Here is a 16,880-nt window from a genome sequence, read left to right as displayed (position 1 = left end):
AGCAAGCAGAGGCAGGGATTGCCTTTGAAGTTTGTATTGGCCTTTAGAAGCTTAAATGCCTCCTGTGCTTTTGGGCAATAAACATAATAAAATCACAGATATAACCTAGATATAAACTATCTGTGACATTAAGAATTTACTGAGTTTGGAAAACTCAAGCATCTTTCTGAAATTCTATTAAAAATACATGCTACGGGTTTAACAAGAGAAAATCCTTAAAACCAGAGGTGGAGTTTAGTTTGTGGAAAGAGTTAAAAAAAAAAAAAGAGACAGAAATATATAGAAACACACAGAATTGTCGAGCAAAGCATTAGCTGTCCAGCCCTGGAGATTATTTACACAACCATATATACTGTACATATACCAATGTACACAGAGAACTTAGAGTGAAGAACGCACAAATCACAACTACAAACATTGTCATTCAATACTGGATTGATGCAGGTAACATGATAGCATAACACAAGAAAAGATTTTAAAGGATTTTTTTTTTTGTCAGACAAATTCAAACCATTTCCCATTACCTTAGAAGTTAAACATGTTTTTCTTATTGAAAATAACACCAGAGCTTTGGTAATTGACATGAGTCTTTATTTGTGACAGAAATATATATACAGATTCACTTTAGTTGTTAGATTTCATAATTTTTTACTTCTTCTGGTTGTTTTTCTGGATCTCCTCCCTTCTCCAAATAAAGGTCATTGAAGGGGTACTGCTTCGGTCCCTGAAACAAAAACACACACTTTGATTAAAAAGTGCAGGAATAATCATAAAAGGGAAGTTACTTTGATCTTTATTTGTGAAATCTCTCTAAAAGCCAACACCTCAAGGATAGAGATTACACTGAAAGCTACATACGACAGGTTGGTACGATGGCATCTTCTCTCCAACGTAGAACATAAACATCATGAACCCAAGAAAACCTAACAGTTGCTTGCGCATGCTGGACCAAGATACGGGGGTGGGAGATGTATCGACACGGTTCCTGGTGTACATGTCAAAGTCCCAGTGCATCTGAAAAAACAACAAAAAAAAAAACAGCAGAACAATCAAAGTTTATCCAATGTGATTCAAACAAAAAACAACAGTATCAGTCGCCTCTCATAAACATGCCCGTAATAAATTGAAACAAATGTATATAATTTTGTTTTTATTAAAAGTATTTAAAATGATGTATTTCAAGGGATTATTAATACATTGTCAAAGCTTTTTTGCAAATGTACACTGTCAAAAGTTGTCAAAAAGGCTTTAGAAAATATTTGATGATAATTCTGCTCAAGACAGAAAAAGATCCTTCGTGCAATCAATGTTGTTAAAAAATTATATGATGTTCTTAAATTACGCCAAACTGGAATAGACAAAAAATTGCTTTGAACATATTTTCTACTGCACAACGTTAAACCAATTACATTATTTTGTCAAATATATTATTACAAATAAATCTGAAGAAATAACATTATGGCTTTTCTCACATTTCTATTTGTTTTTCTAAGTGTATTCTAACAATAATAATTGCATTTTTTCTTTGTTATTTTTAATAACAAATTACCTTATTTTGTTTCATTTTCATTTAAGTATTAATTTTAAATAATTTTATTCTCCCAAACCCTACTGATTAGCATGGTCGCTTAAGTCCAGGATCAAGTCAGTCCTCATTTTAATTACAAGCATGGACCTGAACATTTTCTGTGTGGACTTTGAATGTTCTCCTAATACTTACATTTCTCCTCATCCTTTGGTTAACCACACCATTAAAACATGCATACTGTAATAAAATTGGGAAAGGTTGGCCGAAACATGCCAACCGCTTATTTGCAACAGCCTCAGGGATAACAATCATACATAAGAGCTTAATTCCTCCTTAATTCAGAATAAAAGTTAAATCCTCTTTAAACTGACCTTGTAAACACATAATTCCTAATGCAAATCTAATTCCGAATTAAACTTAAAGTCGAATTAGGTGGCTGGTTTATTTCGATTTTAATTCTGAAATAAATAATTCCTCTTTCTTGTAAACACTTAATTCCGGTCATTCTGAGCATGCTAGACTTGTTGCGATGACATAATCCAAGATGGCTACCTGGACTGGAGTTGAGACTATTTATCTAAGGCAGTGGCTATCTGTACGCTTGCCATATCAATATACAGACATATCCGTAAGCAGCACCCCTCATTGGCCAGTTTAGGTCACGTGACTAAGACTAAACCTAACCGTAAATCTAACCCTAAAAATTGTTGCGATATAGGGTTATAACCTAACCCAAACCCTAAGACGCCACATACGTGTACTTCGGTAAGCGTATCAATAACACCGGGAGTTGTCCGTAGGAATATACACTTTATTTAATAAGAGCCTTAAATGATATGGATAAGTTTGGGTTAGTGGATGGACGAAAGCAAAAACATGCAGACATTCACACAGACTTAATACACACACGGATGTCAGCAAACAGAACGGCTTCATTGGAACATGAAGCACCAGATCTTCACTAATGATATGCCATTATAAAGTTCATTTTTCACTGTATAGTGGAAGTAGATCACCTGTTACATTAACCACTGGCTTTGATTGACCAGGTACAACTTCTATCTCTCTTTTCCTGCAAAACTACAATCTAAATAAAGGTGAAAACAGTTCTCATGTGGTGTTCTATGTAGTAGCCAAAAAGAAAATGTTTTTTCCTGATAGATGTGAATACGTAACAGTCTCCCCCTGTCCAATCAGAATGCTTCCCAACTCATAAACCTAAAGAGGAATTAAATAATGCTGAACAAACCTGTTTTCCATCTAAACCTCTAGTCGGATTTACTATTTCCATGTAAACACAAAGCAGAACACTTTAATTCTGAACAATTTCATTCGGAATAAAAAACATCATGTAACAAAAGCCAATGTATAATGATGTAAAAAAATAAAATAAAAAAGCAACCATAACCCTTTATTATTAGATACAGTGTGCTTTAAATAAATATAACTTCAATATTGTTTTGTCATTTATTGGACCTTATCCCAGGACAGATCTCCAGTTGTGTGTGTTCATGCTACAACAATAATAACATATAAAACAGTTGGATTTATGTGTTGATATGCATGTAATCAGCATAGGTGCCACCTAAGTCGTAATTTATTTATTTTAGAAAATTATTTATTTAGGACCATAAACATAAGAGCAGTATCAAGGTACCGGCTCTCCCCAGTTCCTCCTCAGGTCCTGATGGTCCCACTGGTACCAGGGGTCTCTCTCATGCTGAGATCTGTTTGGGAGCATGGGATAGTCACCATACCTGCAAAGAGAAGAACATGTTATTCACAGTCAAATTACATGCCGTTGCTGAGAGCATTAAACACTAATATTTTAAAAAGATCAAAGCTCACCCCTCGCCATTATCGGGGTACGGTTGATAGTCCTCGACCCTCATGTTGTACTTCTTTGCAGCAGCAGCTCTTTCCTCTGGAGTCTTGGGGTACGGACCAGGAAGAGCGTTCTTTGAAACTCCAGAGGCTGAAATGCATTGATATGCAAACATACAGTAAATAGATATGGAACAAGTCGGAATGATAAACAAACTGACTCATTCCGCGCAATGACAAAAGATTGGTTAGCATTCGCTAATGGTAGCATGTCAAGGTTACGTCGGCGGAGGCGCTTTACGTTGTGTATCTTCAATAAACGTGTTTTATTGCTACATATGTCGATTAAAAGCTAAAGCACAACTGACCTGCTCTACATCCAGAGAGTAAAGCAGTAATACCAGACCCCTTTCTCTGGGAAAGTGTTCTCGCCCACCGTCGAAAGCCGACACCAGCCATGTTTACTGGGTACTCTCAGACGGTGAAACCACGCATGCGCAGCTTCTTCTTTACTTATGTTTAATGCAGTTTAACAAACAGCTTTAGGGGCTTTAGCGCCACCTTCTGGACTGGAGTGTGCGTCAGGATAGCTTTATGATCTGGAATCAGACTGTTCGTTTTAGAATCAAAATAGTTCTTTATAGCACTTTTCCCAGAGTTCATTTGAAGTATATCCCTTATATGAAGTATAATAATGTGTTTTGGTAATGACAATAGCAAACCTGAATTTAATGGTTATAATTACAGCAATCTAATACTACATGATAATCAATTGTTTCTTGGATACCACAATATTCACATTTTCCTGTTTGCATGCGCACGTTTCCAAGTAAGGTAAGTCATAAAAGCCAAAATAAAGTCAAAACACAGTAGCAAATAGTCAGAAATATGTGAATTTATTTTCTTTTCATTTATGGTCAATTTTCAAAAGTAGAGCACCTTTCTAAAAAGTGTTACATATATATAAAATATGCAAAAATTTTGTATCTACTGTAAGACATTTTGAGATGGTGCAACTAAAATGAGAAGGTTTATAAAACTGGTACTGGTCTCTAACAGTGCCTAACGTCATTAACATAAGGTATTCACATATTGTATATGAAACTCATTTGTTTGCACTGCAGTAAGTGCAAACTGATTTTTTTACAGACAACATTACATCAGTAGCAGAAAAGCCACCATAACACTTGACTGTTTGACAATGTTTTATTCACATCTAGGTGAGAGTTGGAAACTCTTCCTTTGAGTGGCTGAAGGAAACTTGTTAACAGAGTGAATGCACTAAACACTCTGAAATCAGCTCCACCGTCCATCAGATCCTGCTCAGGTGCACATCCTGCATTTACTGAGGGATCGTCACTCTGCCACCAACAAAAAGATGAAGTGTCCTCAGAGAAGTCCTGCTATGTCTCTCTCCACTGTCTCTATGGGAAATTGAAGTTCATATCTGCAGGAGTAAAAGAAGATATTACAATTTTAACCAAACAAATAGTTTTAAGTATGGGTGCGTGGCAGATTATTGTTGGAAATTTTTACCTTCGGAAAGGCACTCCTTCTGCAGTTATCAAAAACTTTCGAAATTCCAGCGAATGTCATTGACTTTAATCGGGGACCAGTAGAATTTCTTTAGATCCCCAATGACAGGGTTTTACAAATGACAACGATTCCTGGAGTCCAACAAGAAGTTGAATTAAACTCTTATTACCAAGAGCTGCCAAAGTCTAAGAAATATCACTCATATATTAATGGTTTTATATTTATACCTTTAGATATGTGAAAAGAGGCTCTTCATTCAGTCCCATTCACCTCCACTTTGGAAAAGAATTGGGAACTTTGGAACAAACCCTCCACCAGGTCTCACATGCTTCAGGATGTTGAGGGTTTCATGATTCACCTCTGGTAAAGCAAAAACAACAACAAAAAAAAACAGTTGATTTAGAAAATTAACATTGACCTCCTTAGAATTGTATATATTTATTTGTAAAAAAAAAAAAAAAAAAAAAAAGTTTCCTGAGTGGGTCTTTTAATTCAGGTACTAAATTCAATAAAAATAACAACTCCCTTAGTTTAAAAAGTGAGAAGTAAAGTTTATACATTGTGAGTAGATCGGAAATAAATCTTTAACATAGAGTTGAAATAAACAATTTAAAGTAACTCCTAGCGCTTGATGAAACCTGCTGAACCTACCAGGTGACTGAAGACCAAACTGGTTGCAGCAGAATCCCAAAACTGTAAAGTTGAGTCCACCAAACATCTCCATCAGTGCATTCAGTCGGTGGTACTTAGAAAACAAGACAGACAACCAACAGCCAACATGAACAAATAAAGTGAGTCAACAGATAATGTTCTCTGTGTATTACCTCCTCTATAGTTGACCCTCAGAAAGTGGCAACATTAACAATGAGTAACACTTTCCCACGGTAGATACTCAGAGGAACCACATCTCCGGTCAAGCGTCTCAGCACAGAAATTGTAGACAGATTTGTTTGCCATACTTGTTCTGTTTACTTGTACACGAGACTGTAAGCCAGGAAATAATGAGTAGTCACACAGAAATCTGTTGGTTTGTCTCATTCACTCAAAAAACAACTCCTGGGTCAGCAATTGTTCAGCAATGACTGAGCACATGTTCTGCAGAGCAGAGGTGACCTGGCAACAGCATGACACATGCACAAAGGGAACTTTAAACTATTTACAACAGGAAATGCAAAGTTAAATTAAACAAACAAATAAATGAATAAAAAGATAAATAAACCATTGGACTTGTGTTATTCACTGGGTCTGTATTCTAATAGACACAAATTGAAATCTACATTAAGACCCAACTTAACATTTTTGGGAAATTTATTTTAAAATATTCAAAAATGCAAAATAGAAAATTGTTTCAGGCTGGTAGTAAATTAGCTTTAATGAAGTTAAGTCATAGGTTTAAAATTCCTAAATGACCTAAACTTGAACATGTGAAAACTCCTGACTCCAAACAAGTGCAAATAATTTGGTTCACATTAAAAATGAGACTCACCTGGGAAATACAATTAATTTGTCTTTTAAAAACACATTTCTGGGCAAAAACGCAAATATTGAGTTAAAACACGGAAATAGCTGGTGCGTTCAAAGATCCTCGTGAAATATCTGTCAAAGTTTTGAAAGATAAATCATGCTTTCTATATTTGTTTGCATTTTTTTTAATTTTAAAATAACAAGCCTATGTATATTTGTATTTTATCAGTTTGTATTTATTTATTGTTAAACCTAAAATGTTGATGTTGTTTTCCTTTCGACATGTAATGAACATTACATTACATTACAACTCTCAACCGAAATGAAAGATACCGTTCAGTCAGAAAAATCATCTTACTTATCATACTTAAGTAGATGGAATGAGTTTCCACCACTAGTATTTCTTAATTGACTGGATTATTTACTTTGATCGGCTGTTATTCTCACTTGCTGTTGAAGGTTGTCATAATTCCTGTCGTCAGTGAAGGCGACATCGGTGTATCGGGCAGTGACGTAGTCACAGCCTGAACCTCGGTCTGTTTGCGAGATGCCAGAGGAAATTCCGGTAGTTTTTTGCATATTTGTGATAAATAACACGTTGTTAACACCCAATGTAACACAGTGAAGTAATAATGGATGAAGAATTACAAGCACGACAGTAAGTACTTTTGTAAATTGTTTAATATATTTAAATTACAGCTGGATTGGCAGTGTTATATTTTAACTGGTGTCCATTTTATTTAGTGTCAGACTCTAGATTGGGTCGTTAGTTTCCAGACATTTAACCTGAAACAAGGGTCTGTAACTATTTAAACATCTCCTAATTGTTGTACTAACTACACTTGTATGTTATGCAATTGCAAAACGTTTTTCAGGTAGCGAAGCAGCTTTAGCTTGTCACCAATTAAAATGTAGACCAAGTATAGCGGAACACCACGGCCCCGCTGTTTAGCTTCAGTGCTAGCTGGCAGTGGTAACTTTCTACTGTTCCTGTCGCCAGGAGAGGATAACGTGAGCTTTTTGATGAAATGTAAGAGGAGATGAAAATGAATGGTGTTATTGTAGATGCCATCTACTGGACCTGCCCTGGGAGGACGTGCTTGTCCCTCATATTTTGTGCTATTTGCCGCTACAACACCTGGTGAGTCTGCAGAGGGTGAGCAGACAGTTCCACAGCCTCATCCAGGTGTACCTCAATAACTGCAGGACGTTCGGTCTGTCACTGGTAAGCATTGATCAATCATACAACTTTACATTCTTATCATTAGTGCCATGATCAATAAGTGTCAGCCGAGCCTTATATATCAACTGTATTCATTTATTGTCCATTTTCTCTCTTTTTTTAAATAGCAAAATTCTCATCAGTATATTTTACTAATGAGATATACTTTTTGTCTTTCAAATGCACATTTTAATTATTTTATTGGGACAATTTTTTAGAAATGCAAATTGTACAAAATCTTAGTCTACATCAGTATTTCCCAAACTGGGGTACGTGTACCCCTAGGGCACACATAGGCGATTGGCAGCCCGGGGGCCACATGTGGCTCTAAAAATTTTAATTCAAGAAGTTGGAAGGAATATAAAGCTCAACATAATTCACAAAATGACTCCCTAAACACACAAATTGTTGTCAAAATGCACAAAGGACACAAAAAATTCCCCAAACATACAAAGACAGACACAGCAACAACTTAAACAAACACAATTATTGCAAAATCATACAAAACAACAATGTTACAGAATAGCTGCAAAGACACAAACTGTCAACAAAATTTCACAAAATGACGGGTACTGTAAATGTAATAATAAATAAAGACTAAGGGGTACATGAAGCTATAAAGTCTGGAAACACTGGTCTAAACTAAGCCATTTATGAGAATACTAGCTGTGATATTATAAATAAGGCTTTTTTTAAATCCTTTTGAAATAAATGGAGTATAAAGAAGAAAATAAACAAACATCAGAATAAAAAGAATTACAAAAAAAATTAAATTAATTAAATTAAAAATGAAGAAGTGGATGTGAACTCAACATGGAAAATGGCACAAAAAGAACTATTACCATTACTTTGTAGTTTCTAAATAATAATACATACAGATGAAATTGAAATTGTGAAAAGCCTACTTTATTGTTCTCACTACAGGGAGGACAATACATTCCCAAAGAAGCCTTTTGTTCCATGTTAAAGGACAATAAAGTTCTGCAGCACTTGGCTCTTCAGAGCTGCTCTGATTGGGTGACGGACAAGGAACTGCTGCCAGTCATTGGTCAGAACCAGCACCTGCAGAGGGTGAATCTGAGCGGCTGTGCTTCTCTAACCCGTCACTCTCTGGTGGCCGTATCTCTGAGCTGCCTCCACCTGCAGCACCTGGGCCTGGCTCACTGTGAGTGGGTGGACAGCCTGTCCCTGCGCAGCCTGGCCGACCACTGCGGGGTTCTGCACTCCATCGACCTCACCGCTTGCCGTCAGCTGAAGGACGACGCCATCTGCTACCTGGCAAAGAAGTGCTTGAAGTTGAAATCTTTATCTCTGGCAGTTAACGCCAACATTACGGACGAATCTGTGGAGGAGGTGGCCAAGAACTGCAGGGATCTGGAGCGTCTGGACCTGACGGGCTGTCTGCGGGTCAGGAACCAATCCATCAGGTACAGCACGCTGGACTTTCACTAGTTCCAACCATTGGTGGGGTCAATTATAATTGTAATTGATCATTATTACTAATTCAAACAGTAATTGTAATTGGAAAAAATCTGTTGCTGTTTTAATGAAATTGTATTTAGTTCAGATAATTGACTTTGTAATTGTTATGAAAATTCTATAAAAAATGTCAATCATAATTTAATGCAAAACTGGGGAACCATGTTACAGTTCTATGTACAGTTCTAGATGATAGATATTAGTTTTTAGTGTATTTTACAGCTGATTTAGGACCCGTTAGCATTAGAGATGCTAACAGAAAGCTAACACAAGAGGAAGGTTCACTTTTATTAGGTTAGTGATTTCAGGCTCAGTAATTGGGACTTAACTTGAGTAATTGAGAACGTAATTGTTATTGACTTTCTGAAGCTACAAAATAATTGTAATTTAATTGTAATTAGAAAAAATGCCGGTAATGTAATCGTAATTGAGTTGTAATTGAGCATGGATAATTGAAGACCTAATTGTAACTGAAATATGTATTAATATCACCACATTTCCATCTACATTGTAATGCTCTTTTCTTTTTTAAAGCAGTTTTCTTGCTGTGTTTTCAGGACTCTAGCTGAGTATTGCCCTAAGCTCCAGTCTCTGATGGTGAATCATTGTCACAATGTGACGGAGTCGAGTCTCGAGCCTTTACGGAAACGCAACGTAGTGATAGATGTGGAGCCACCTCTGCAGAGGGCGCTGGTTCTTCTCCAGGACGTTCTGGGGTTCGCCCCTTTTATCAACCTCCAGATATAGACCAAGTAGAGGAGCTAACTCAGATTAGCTTCATTAGTCTTAGAACTCAGTTGGTTTTAATTAAACTGACAGTTGCATGTATTTTCATTCTGCGTTCCTATTTGACAGGTGACTCCAAAGTTATAAAACAAACAAACATGTTTATCTGTTTGAGGACGTGGATGTGTTGCATTAAAGACAATCTTCTATATCAGTGGTTCCCAAATGTTTCACAGTCCTGTACCCCTTCAGACATTTAACCTGAAGCCATGTACCCCCTACTCCTGCACACTTAAAAACATAATAATGTAATGCAGCGGTTTTCAACCTTAGGGTCATGACCCCATGTGTGATCGCCTGGATTTCAAATGGGGTCCCCTGAAAAGTCTAATTTCTAACAATAAAAAAAAAATACTGCTTAAAAATTCATTTTTAAAAATGTTTTTGTTATTATTCTTGTACAAATTATAAAAACACACAACATCTTAAAAACAACTGCAGTCTTTCACTTTCTAAAATATAAATCTAGTTTAAATAAAATGGGGTATAAAAATCTGAGCTGGTACATCACGTTGTCACTATTCCTGGTAACAAACAAACTTTATCAAAAGTTAATTCTAGAAGGAAGAAAAGTCATGAGACGCCAAAAATCTGTGATATTAAAATGTGCCCCACTTTGGGAACTTGTGTTCTAAATAAAAGGAGACGATTCACTTGAGCGTGATCTGTGTAGAAAAACGTACAACTTTAAAACTTTTGTGACTCACTTTATTAAAAGAAAAAGAACATCTTTGTTCTTTGAAGAGCTGCTGCTCCTGGTCCACTTGTCCCAACACGTTTAACGGAACGTTTAACGGAACGTTTCGTCTGTACAGGAAAGTCATTTTAACCAAAGTGCACTGAATGGCTGGATAGCTTTTTTTTTTTTTTTTTTTAACAAGTTCAAAGCTGTTTATGTTTCATTTAGAAACAGTTCAAATGTTCAGAGTTAAAAATGTTGTAAAAATGTTTGAGTTTAATCAAACGTGTTCCAACTTAATAGTCGAGTCATTCCTACATTTTTCCTCATGTTTCTGAACATATTATTGTCTTAATGTTTAGTTTCTCCACATGTCGACACGACTATGAATGCTTGGGATAACAACATAAAAAATGTCTTAATCTCTGCTTTTTTCTTTTGATTATAGGATTTTTTTTTTTTCACAATTGTTTTATTTCAGATCTCTTAAATAGATTTTTGTAAAAGCTGTATCTGTCACTATTGTTGCTGTGTTTACCATTGTACACAAATTAAAAACATCCAACTGTAAAATCAGAGCCAGATAACTGTATTTATCTCACGAGGGGTAATTCACTTTATCTCCACAACCTACAAGAAATAAAACACATTCAAAGGTGTAGAAGTGTCAGTTATCACCTTTGACATATGTAATAATTCCTGAAAAAACGTTTTTATTCAAAACTTTGAGGATTATTGTTACTCATGTGGAAGTGTCTCCCTCTTTAAATAATTATAAGTACAATTTTAAATTCTATTGAGAAGGAAACATCTTGTTAACTGAATATTTAAAGCTCATGAGTTCAGACAACATAATAAACACTGGTTCAGACTGTACAACATATTAATATCTGTAAAACACACACATTACAGACAACTCTGAATATTTCTATTGCTTCAGTGCTGAAAGGATAAATGTATTATAAAAATGCTTATATTTAATGCATTTACTTTGTGTAAAAAAATACAAGCTTCATCACTTTATGATTTATACACAACAGATTTACAGCAGAAAGTCACATGTATCTCATGTATATATTTTTTTGCTAATAGACAATATATTGACAAAGATTGTGCACAGGTTGTTTATGGCAAGTTATTATCATGTAAATATGGATTTTGGAGCTTATTTTTAAACTTGATGAGTTATATGTTTATCTAAAACTAATATTCTGCACGTTTACATTTTGCTTCGTTGTTTGCAATAAAACTTATAAGTATATTATGAACTTCTTCTGACTTTTGGTCTTTAATACTTATAATTGAAGTTACTTTGTCATAACTGCTGTTCCTGTATTTTTTGAACCACTGTAAACTGGAGATAATCTGTTATTGTTTATCACTGTTTACTGCTGTGATATACAGTATATCACCTCTATCACAAGGAACCACAAGAAGTGATAGTGGTTTTCATTTTGTGCAACTATTTATCATTTTTTCCATAATAATAATGAATATAAAATAAGGTTTATATTGGGTGAGTTTCTCATATTCTGCTTACTCATCGTTAATGATGTGAACTAACACAAGGTGGCAGCATTAAGTCAGTGTAGTAATCAGTTTAATATTTAGTGTTTGTTTTTAGATTTGATGTGAAGTTCTATGTTGTAGAGAAATATTTGTATTTATGATGAATGTTGATACACAGTAAAGTGTTTATTGGTATTCCTGCTACGTCATGTTAAAGGCCTTCTAAAGTTTCCCGTGTCAGTATTATGATAAGTTGTTTCTATGACAACACACCAGATATATTTTACACTTGATGTCATGGTTTACAACATCTGCTGTGTTTGTTCACAAACTGTATTTACATCAGAAGAGTTGAGTTCAGGGATCGACTGACATCCTAACTTTATTATCAGAAACTTCAATTTTTCATTCATTCCATTTTTTTTTTTGTTGAAATTCAGCCTGATTTTTATTCACATCTCATCTTTGTGAATTACAGCAGGGTATCATTCATAAAAGAATATACTTACCGTGTTCACATTATGTCCAAACAATGACCTTTTTTAAATTTAGAGAAACTGTTCAATAATAAAACGGTTTCATACATTCATCATGTCAGACCTCTATTAATATTGATCTGCAGGAGGCAAAGCTACATTGCTACTATGATTTATACCACAGAGCAATTTATGTTCCAGTGATTGTGTCTCTGATATATTTGGTCAATAATCTACCACTTGTATAAATTATTGATCAATGCCGCTGATTTTTTTCCCTAAGCGAGCACAGCAGTGAAGTCTCTCCCTCACGGTGCAGATAAAGTATGTTTAGTATATTGTACTCAAAACTAAAAGTCAATCTTTATTGATTGATTGATGTCTTTATTTTGAACATGTAAAATGAAAACTGAACAATAGTTTTAAAAACCAAAAATGATGAATTACAACAGCAGAAATAGAACATTAATATGATTCATAAACACAAACTTCTCACTTTACATCTGCAATTGAAGAATGATGTCCAAAGGCTTTCACAATTCTTACTGTTAGTATTTATAGTTCTTCAGATAATACTGTAAATAAAAAGGTCAATAAATAGGTGTGATAGATTTGATTATCAGTAATTAATGTTGTTACAACAACAAGTTATTTCATATCATCTCGTCTCCAGTCCTGATATTTTATTATCTTCATCCATGTTCATCTCTTTCATCGACTCATATCTCATTGTAATTTAATCTCATGCTAATATTTCACATAACTTCATCCTAATATCTTACTATTTCTTGTTTTCTCTTTGTATTTAATCTATTCCTAAAATCTCAGGATGAAAAAAAACACTGTTAATGTAATGAGTAAATGCTTCTTGTTGTAAAATGTTTCATGAATATTATGTATACATAAAGTACATAGGGACGATGTGATGTTTTTATCAATCAAATGATACGTTACATTTCCACCATAATTCCTGTAAATCTACATAAAATTACTTCCATTTTACATCCATTCTATACCTATTGTCACTTATTTATATTTCATATACATTTCTAGGTATATTCGTTTTCATCTTTCAACTTTGTTAATTTATATATTTATAATTGCTCCTTGCACTGATTGCACTCTATTCTATACCATTTGTTTTTTAATATATTGACATTAAAAGATTCTGATTGTGATTCAGATTTTTTTTTAAATTGATTGACATTAAACTTTGAAACTATTAAGAGAAATTTTCAGAGACTGTTGGCGTATGATTTTACTTTAGACGTTCATGTCAGTGTTTGTGTTCAGACGAGCCAAAAAACTGTCAGAGATGAAGTTCATTTTAATTTTTTTAATAACAGTCTTCCTTCCTCGTCTTCCATCAGTGCGTGAGTCTTTCTTTCATTTATTCCATGAACTTTATCTCCACTAACCATTCATACACAACCTTATTGGACGCTACGACTTACGGATCCATCTTTTTGCCACCAGAGAAGCATAACTAATGATAACGCTAACGGGCTTTTGTAAGCACAGCATTCAAAATGTAGGTCAACCAAGCAAGAAATAATGTTATTTTTTTAATAATGATTTATAATCATGTGTGTTTAAAGCTAAGTTTGTAATATTTTAAAGGTGCTGATGTACTTGTGGATGGCTCGTGATGTACAGTAATTCTCTGTCATGGATGCGTTTCCTTCATAAAGACTTGATTTATTTCTAGGATAAGTGAAGTGAGTCACGCTGACAATGCCATAGACGACGTTTACTGGATAGCCACGAATGAAAGAAACATTTGGATGTTTTTCAATAAATCCAAACTGTCAAATCCATTAGCATCCTCCTAATTACTGCACAGAAAGAAACTCACATAGTTTATCTCTTCATTAGGGACTTTTTGTCATTTTTATCCAATGAATAGAGAACCACAGCTATTCAACGCTGGGCTGAGGAATGCAGACAGTTAATGTTTAGAAATGAACATTTCTGCTTTTTGTTGTTGTTTCAAACATTAGGACTTTGCTAATGAGTTCTTATTAGAATCTACAATAATACATTAGTTTCCGAGAACAGGCGTCGTCATGTCAAACATACAAAATAAAGAATCTTTTTAGAACCAAAAGCAACAAAAAAGCTTGAGATAATAAGAATATTCACAGTTTTTATTGTTTAATGGAGGCTTTACTTCTTTAAAGTCACTGCAGAGTTTTGGGGCAACAATATTAATACCACTTATTAGTTGATTTAACATTTTTATAAAGCTAATTTAAAAATCATGAAGCTACATTTAGTACATTACATAAACTATTGTGCCTATACTGTCAGAAATACTGAGTTTGGACAATATGAGTCATTTCAAACTGTACAATAATGTTTAATATTATGAATATTATAAAGGAATAAAAAAAACATGCTCGCAAAAAGTGATGAAATTCTTGATTATTTAAATATACATTTCAGTGAGTCGATGCAAACATGAAATTGTGTTACTGTGTTTGTGAACTTAGAACAGTATAACAGATTTTTATAGTTATAGTTTTATTACAGTTTGTGAGATTTTATCAGCTGCTATAACTATACAGTACTTTTCACAAACAGAGAAACAGAATTTGTTAGGGAATTTACAATCAGGATTTAAAAAATAAACCTTTATTGTCCTGATTTTAACAAGTGTAAAAAGCAGAAAATCAATCAAGTATTAAAAATTAATAGAAAATAAATGGAATGCAAATAAAAACCTATGATTTGACATTTGAATCAAAGATGATAATAAATTAAGTTGTGGATTAACCTTATACTTTGGGTGGTCTAATAGATTTGTAAAAAGTGCTGAGCTGGCATTTGTCATTTCATTTCTATTATGTAGTGCAGCAATATAAAGGACACATTTACATTTAACCCATAACTGTATCAAATATACCGTGTTTAGTTTTTCATTGTGTCTGTATTTTAAAGCTTTATATAAAACCATTGTTTTTGGTTTTTCTGGCTATTGAAAAGACCACAATCCCACCAGCTTGTCCTCATTTCTGACCTCAGACTTTCTTTCACCCAATATTATGTCTACGGTAATTCTTCTTCTCTAATGCTGAGTCATGCTCAATTTGGTTGCAATGATTCACCCAAAACAGAAAAACAGACTACTGGTACAGTATGATGAGGATCTGTCTTGGCAGCAGCGTTTTGCTGAATAGTGAGTAGCTGTGATGAACTGCCCCCCCCCCCCCCAGGCACCAGAGGTCAGCTTTGTGGGAAAAAAAAACCCTGATCATTTTTTGACCAGGATTTAACACTTAAACTCTGACTTAAACTCTGACTTAAACTCTGACTTAAACTCTGACTTAAAGGAGTACAGTCTTACACAACAAATGAAGCACAAACAGAAAAATATGTGTTAAGCACATGTCTCACCCCACAGATTAATGACATTAACTAAGTTTCTATTAGCACAGCGATCAGGGGAGACAGAGGCGTCCATGCGTAAATCCACACAACTGCATCACTGATAAGAGAAAATGAAACACATCTCCATGGGCCAAGCGGGGCCAAGAAACGCCACTCCACATTAGCCGGCATCCCAGTTTGTTGTTACTTCATTAACCAAAGCAGCGTCTGTAGATCAGGGGAAGGAAGAGGTGACCTAACTTTATCCTAAAAATGTCCCCCAGACTCAGCCTGTGTCTGTGCTGACTATGAAATTAATATGTATTTATTTGTAGAGTTGACAAGTAACAAAGTACAAATACTGTACTTAAGTAAAGTACAGATACCAGAAAATAACTACGTGAGTTATCATTTTTTAAACCACTTTTTACTTTTACTCTTTTCTTTTTTAACCAAACATCTGTACTTTTTTATACTCCTTACATTTTAAAAATGAGCTTTTTACTTTTAAAACCTTTGAAGATGACGTTACGACATGAAAAGATGCAAAATTTTGGTAGTTTGAGCTTTTTTCCTGTTAGACAGGTCCCTAAATTTTATGGTTAACATTTTTAAGTTCTTAAAAATGTTAAATCAAAGCTGGGTTTAACTGAGCTTCTGCATTTTTTTCTTAAAATATTTCATTTACAAATGTTATCTATAATGAGTGCTAAATTCTCCAGGTGTTCAAAGGTAACAGTAACCATGGTTACTGTGAGCTCTGGGCTCCACTATCTGACCTGTGTCCATAGATCTCAGAGACCTGCTGGGTTCATACCTGACTAACATCTCACTGATGTATTCTGGACCAAACCCATTCACACATTTATAACCAGCAGCAGAACTTTACAGTCTCCTCTGAGGCTGACTGGGAGCCAGTGTAATGTGTTCTGACCTCTTTGTTCTGGTTCAGACCTGAGCTGCAGCGTTCTGAACCAGCTGTAGATGTTTGATGAAGACCATTACAAT

At 34.6% G+C, this 16,880-nt stretch overlaps 3 protein-coding genes across 3 annotated transcripts; 1 reads left to right on the top strand and 2 right to left on the bottom strand.

Moving 5' to 3' along the window:
* Window positions 1-569: 569 nt before the first annotated feature.
* Window positions 570-3,859, bottom strand: ndufb8 (NADH:ubiquinone oxidoreductase subunit B8). Its single transcript, XM_028476990.1, has 5 exons — window positions 3,721-3,859; window positions 3,377-3,503; window positions 3,186-3,285; window positions 859-1,014; window positions 570-724 (listed from the first exon to the last, which is right to left on the bottom strand). The coding sequence occupies exons 1-5, from the start codon at window positions 3,809-3,811 to the stop codon at window positions 632-634; spliced, it is 567 nt and encodes a 188-aa protein (XP_028332791.1). The 5' UTR covers window positions 3,812-3,859; the 3' UTR covers window positions 570-631.
* Window positions 3,860-4,636: 777 nt separating this feature from the next.
* LOC114481922 (glutathione peroxidase 1) lies at window positions 4,637-5,845 on the bottom strand. The gene is given in 9 exon segments (XM_074783840.1): window positions 4,637-4,799; window positions 4,889-4,925; window positions 4,928-5,000; window positions 5,002-5,019; window positions 5,116-5,172; window positions 5,175-5,248; window positions 5,540-5,633; window positions 5,713-5,799; window positions 5,801-5,845. Coding segments are annotated over 9 exon segments (543 nt in total). The 3' UTR covers window positions 4,637-4,741.
* Window positions 5,846-6,860: 1,015 nt separating this feature from the next.
* Window positions 6,861-9,993, top strand: fbxl15 (F-box and leucine-rich repeat protein 15). The gene is made up of 4 exons (XM_028476989.1): window positions 6,861-7,010; window positions 7,418-7,577; window positions 8,499-9,001; window positions 9,611-9,993. The coding sequence occupies exons 1-4, from the start codon at window positions 6,985-6,987 to the stop codon at window positions 9,798-9,800; spliced, it is 879 nt and encodes a 292-aa protein (XP_028332790.1). The 5' UTR covers window positions 6,861-6,984; the 3' UTR covers window positions 9,801-9,993.
* Window positions 9,994-16,880: the final 6,887 nt, after the last annotated feature.

Source organism: Gouania willdenowi, chromosome 19 (genome assembly GCF_900634775.1).
Source record: "Gouania willdenowi chromosome 19, fGouWil2.1, whole genome shotgun sequence".
Taxonomy (NCBI): Eukaryota; Metazoa; Chordata; class Actinopteri; order Blenniiformes; family Gobiesocidae; genus Gouania; species Gouania willdenowi.
Note: the sequence above shows the minus strand (reverse complement) of the source record. Positions and strands in the feature narration are given on the sequence as shown.

Coding starts and splice junctions, on each gene's coding strand:
- ndufb8 (XM_028476990.1), bottom strand. CDS start 3,811: ATGGCTGGTGTCGGCTTTCGACGGTGGGCGAGAACACTTTCCCAGAGA. Junction 3,504..3,720: donor ACTCTCTGGATGTAGAGCAG/GTCAGTTGTGCT, acceptor AATGCATTTCAG/CCTCTGGAGTTTCAAAGAAC. Junction 1,015..3,185: donor GGAGGAACTGGGGAGAGCCG/GTACCTTGATAC, acceptor TTGTTTTTTCAG/ATGCACTGGGACTTTGACAT.
- fbxl15 (XM_028476989.1), top strand. CDS start 6,985: ATGGATGAAGAATTACAAGCACGACA. Junction 7,578..8,498: donor GGACGTTCGGTCTGTCACTG/GTAAGCATTGAT, acceptor TTCTCACTACAG/GGAGGACAATACATTCCCAA. Junction 9,002..9,610: donor GTCAGGAACCAATCCATCAG/GTACAGCACGCT, acceptor CTGTGTTTTCAG/GACTCTAGCTGAGTATTGCC.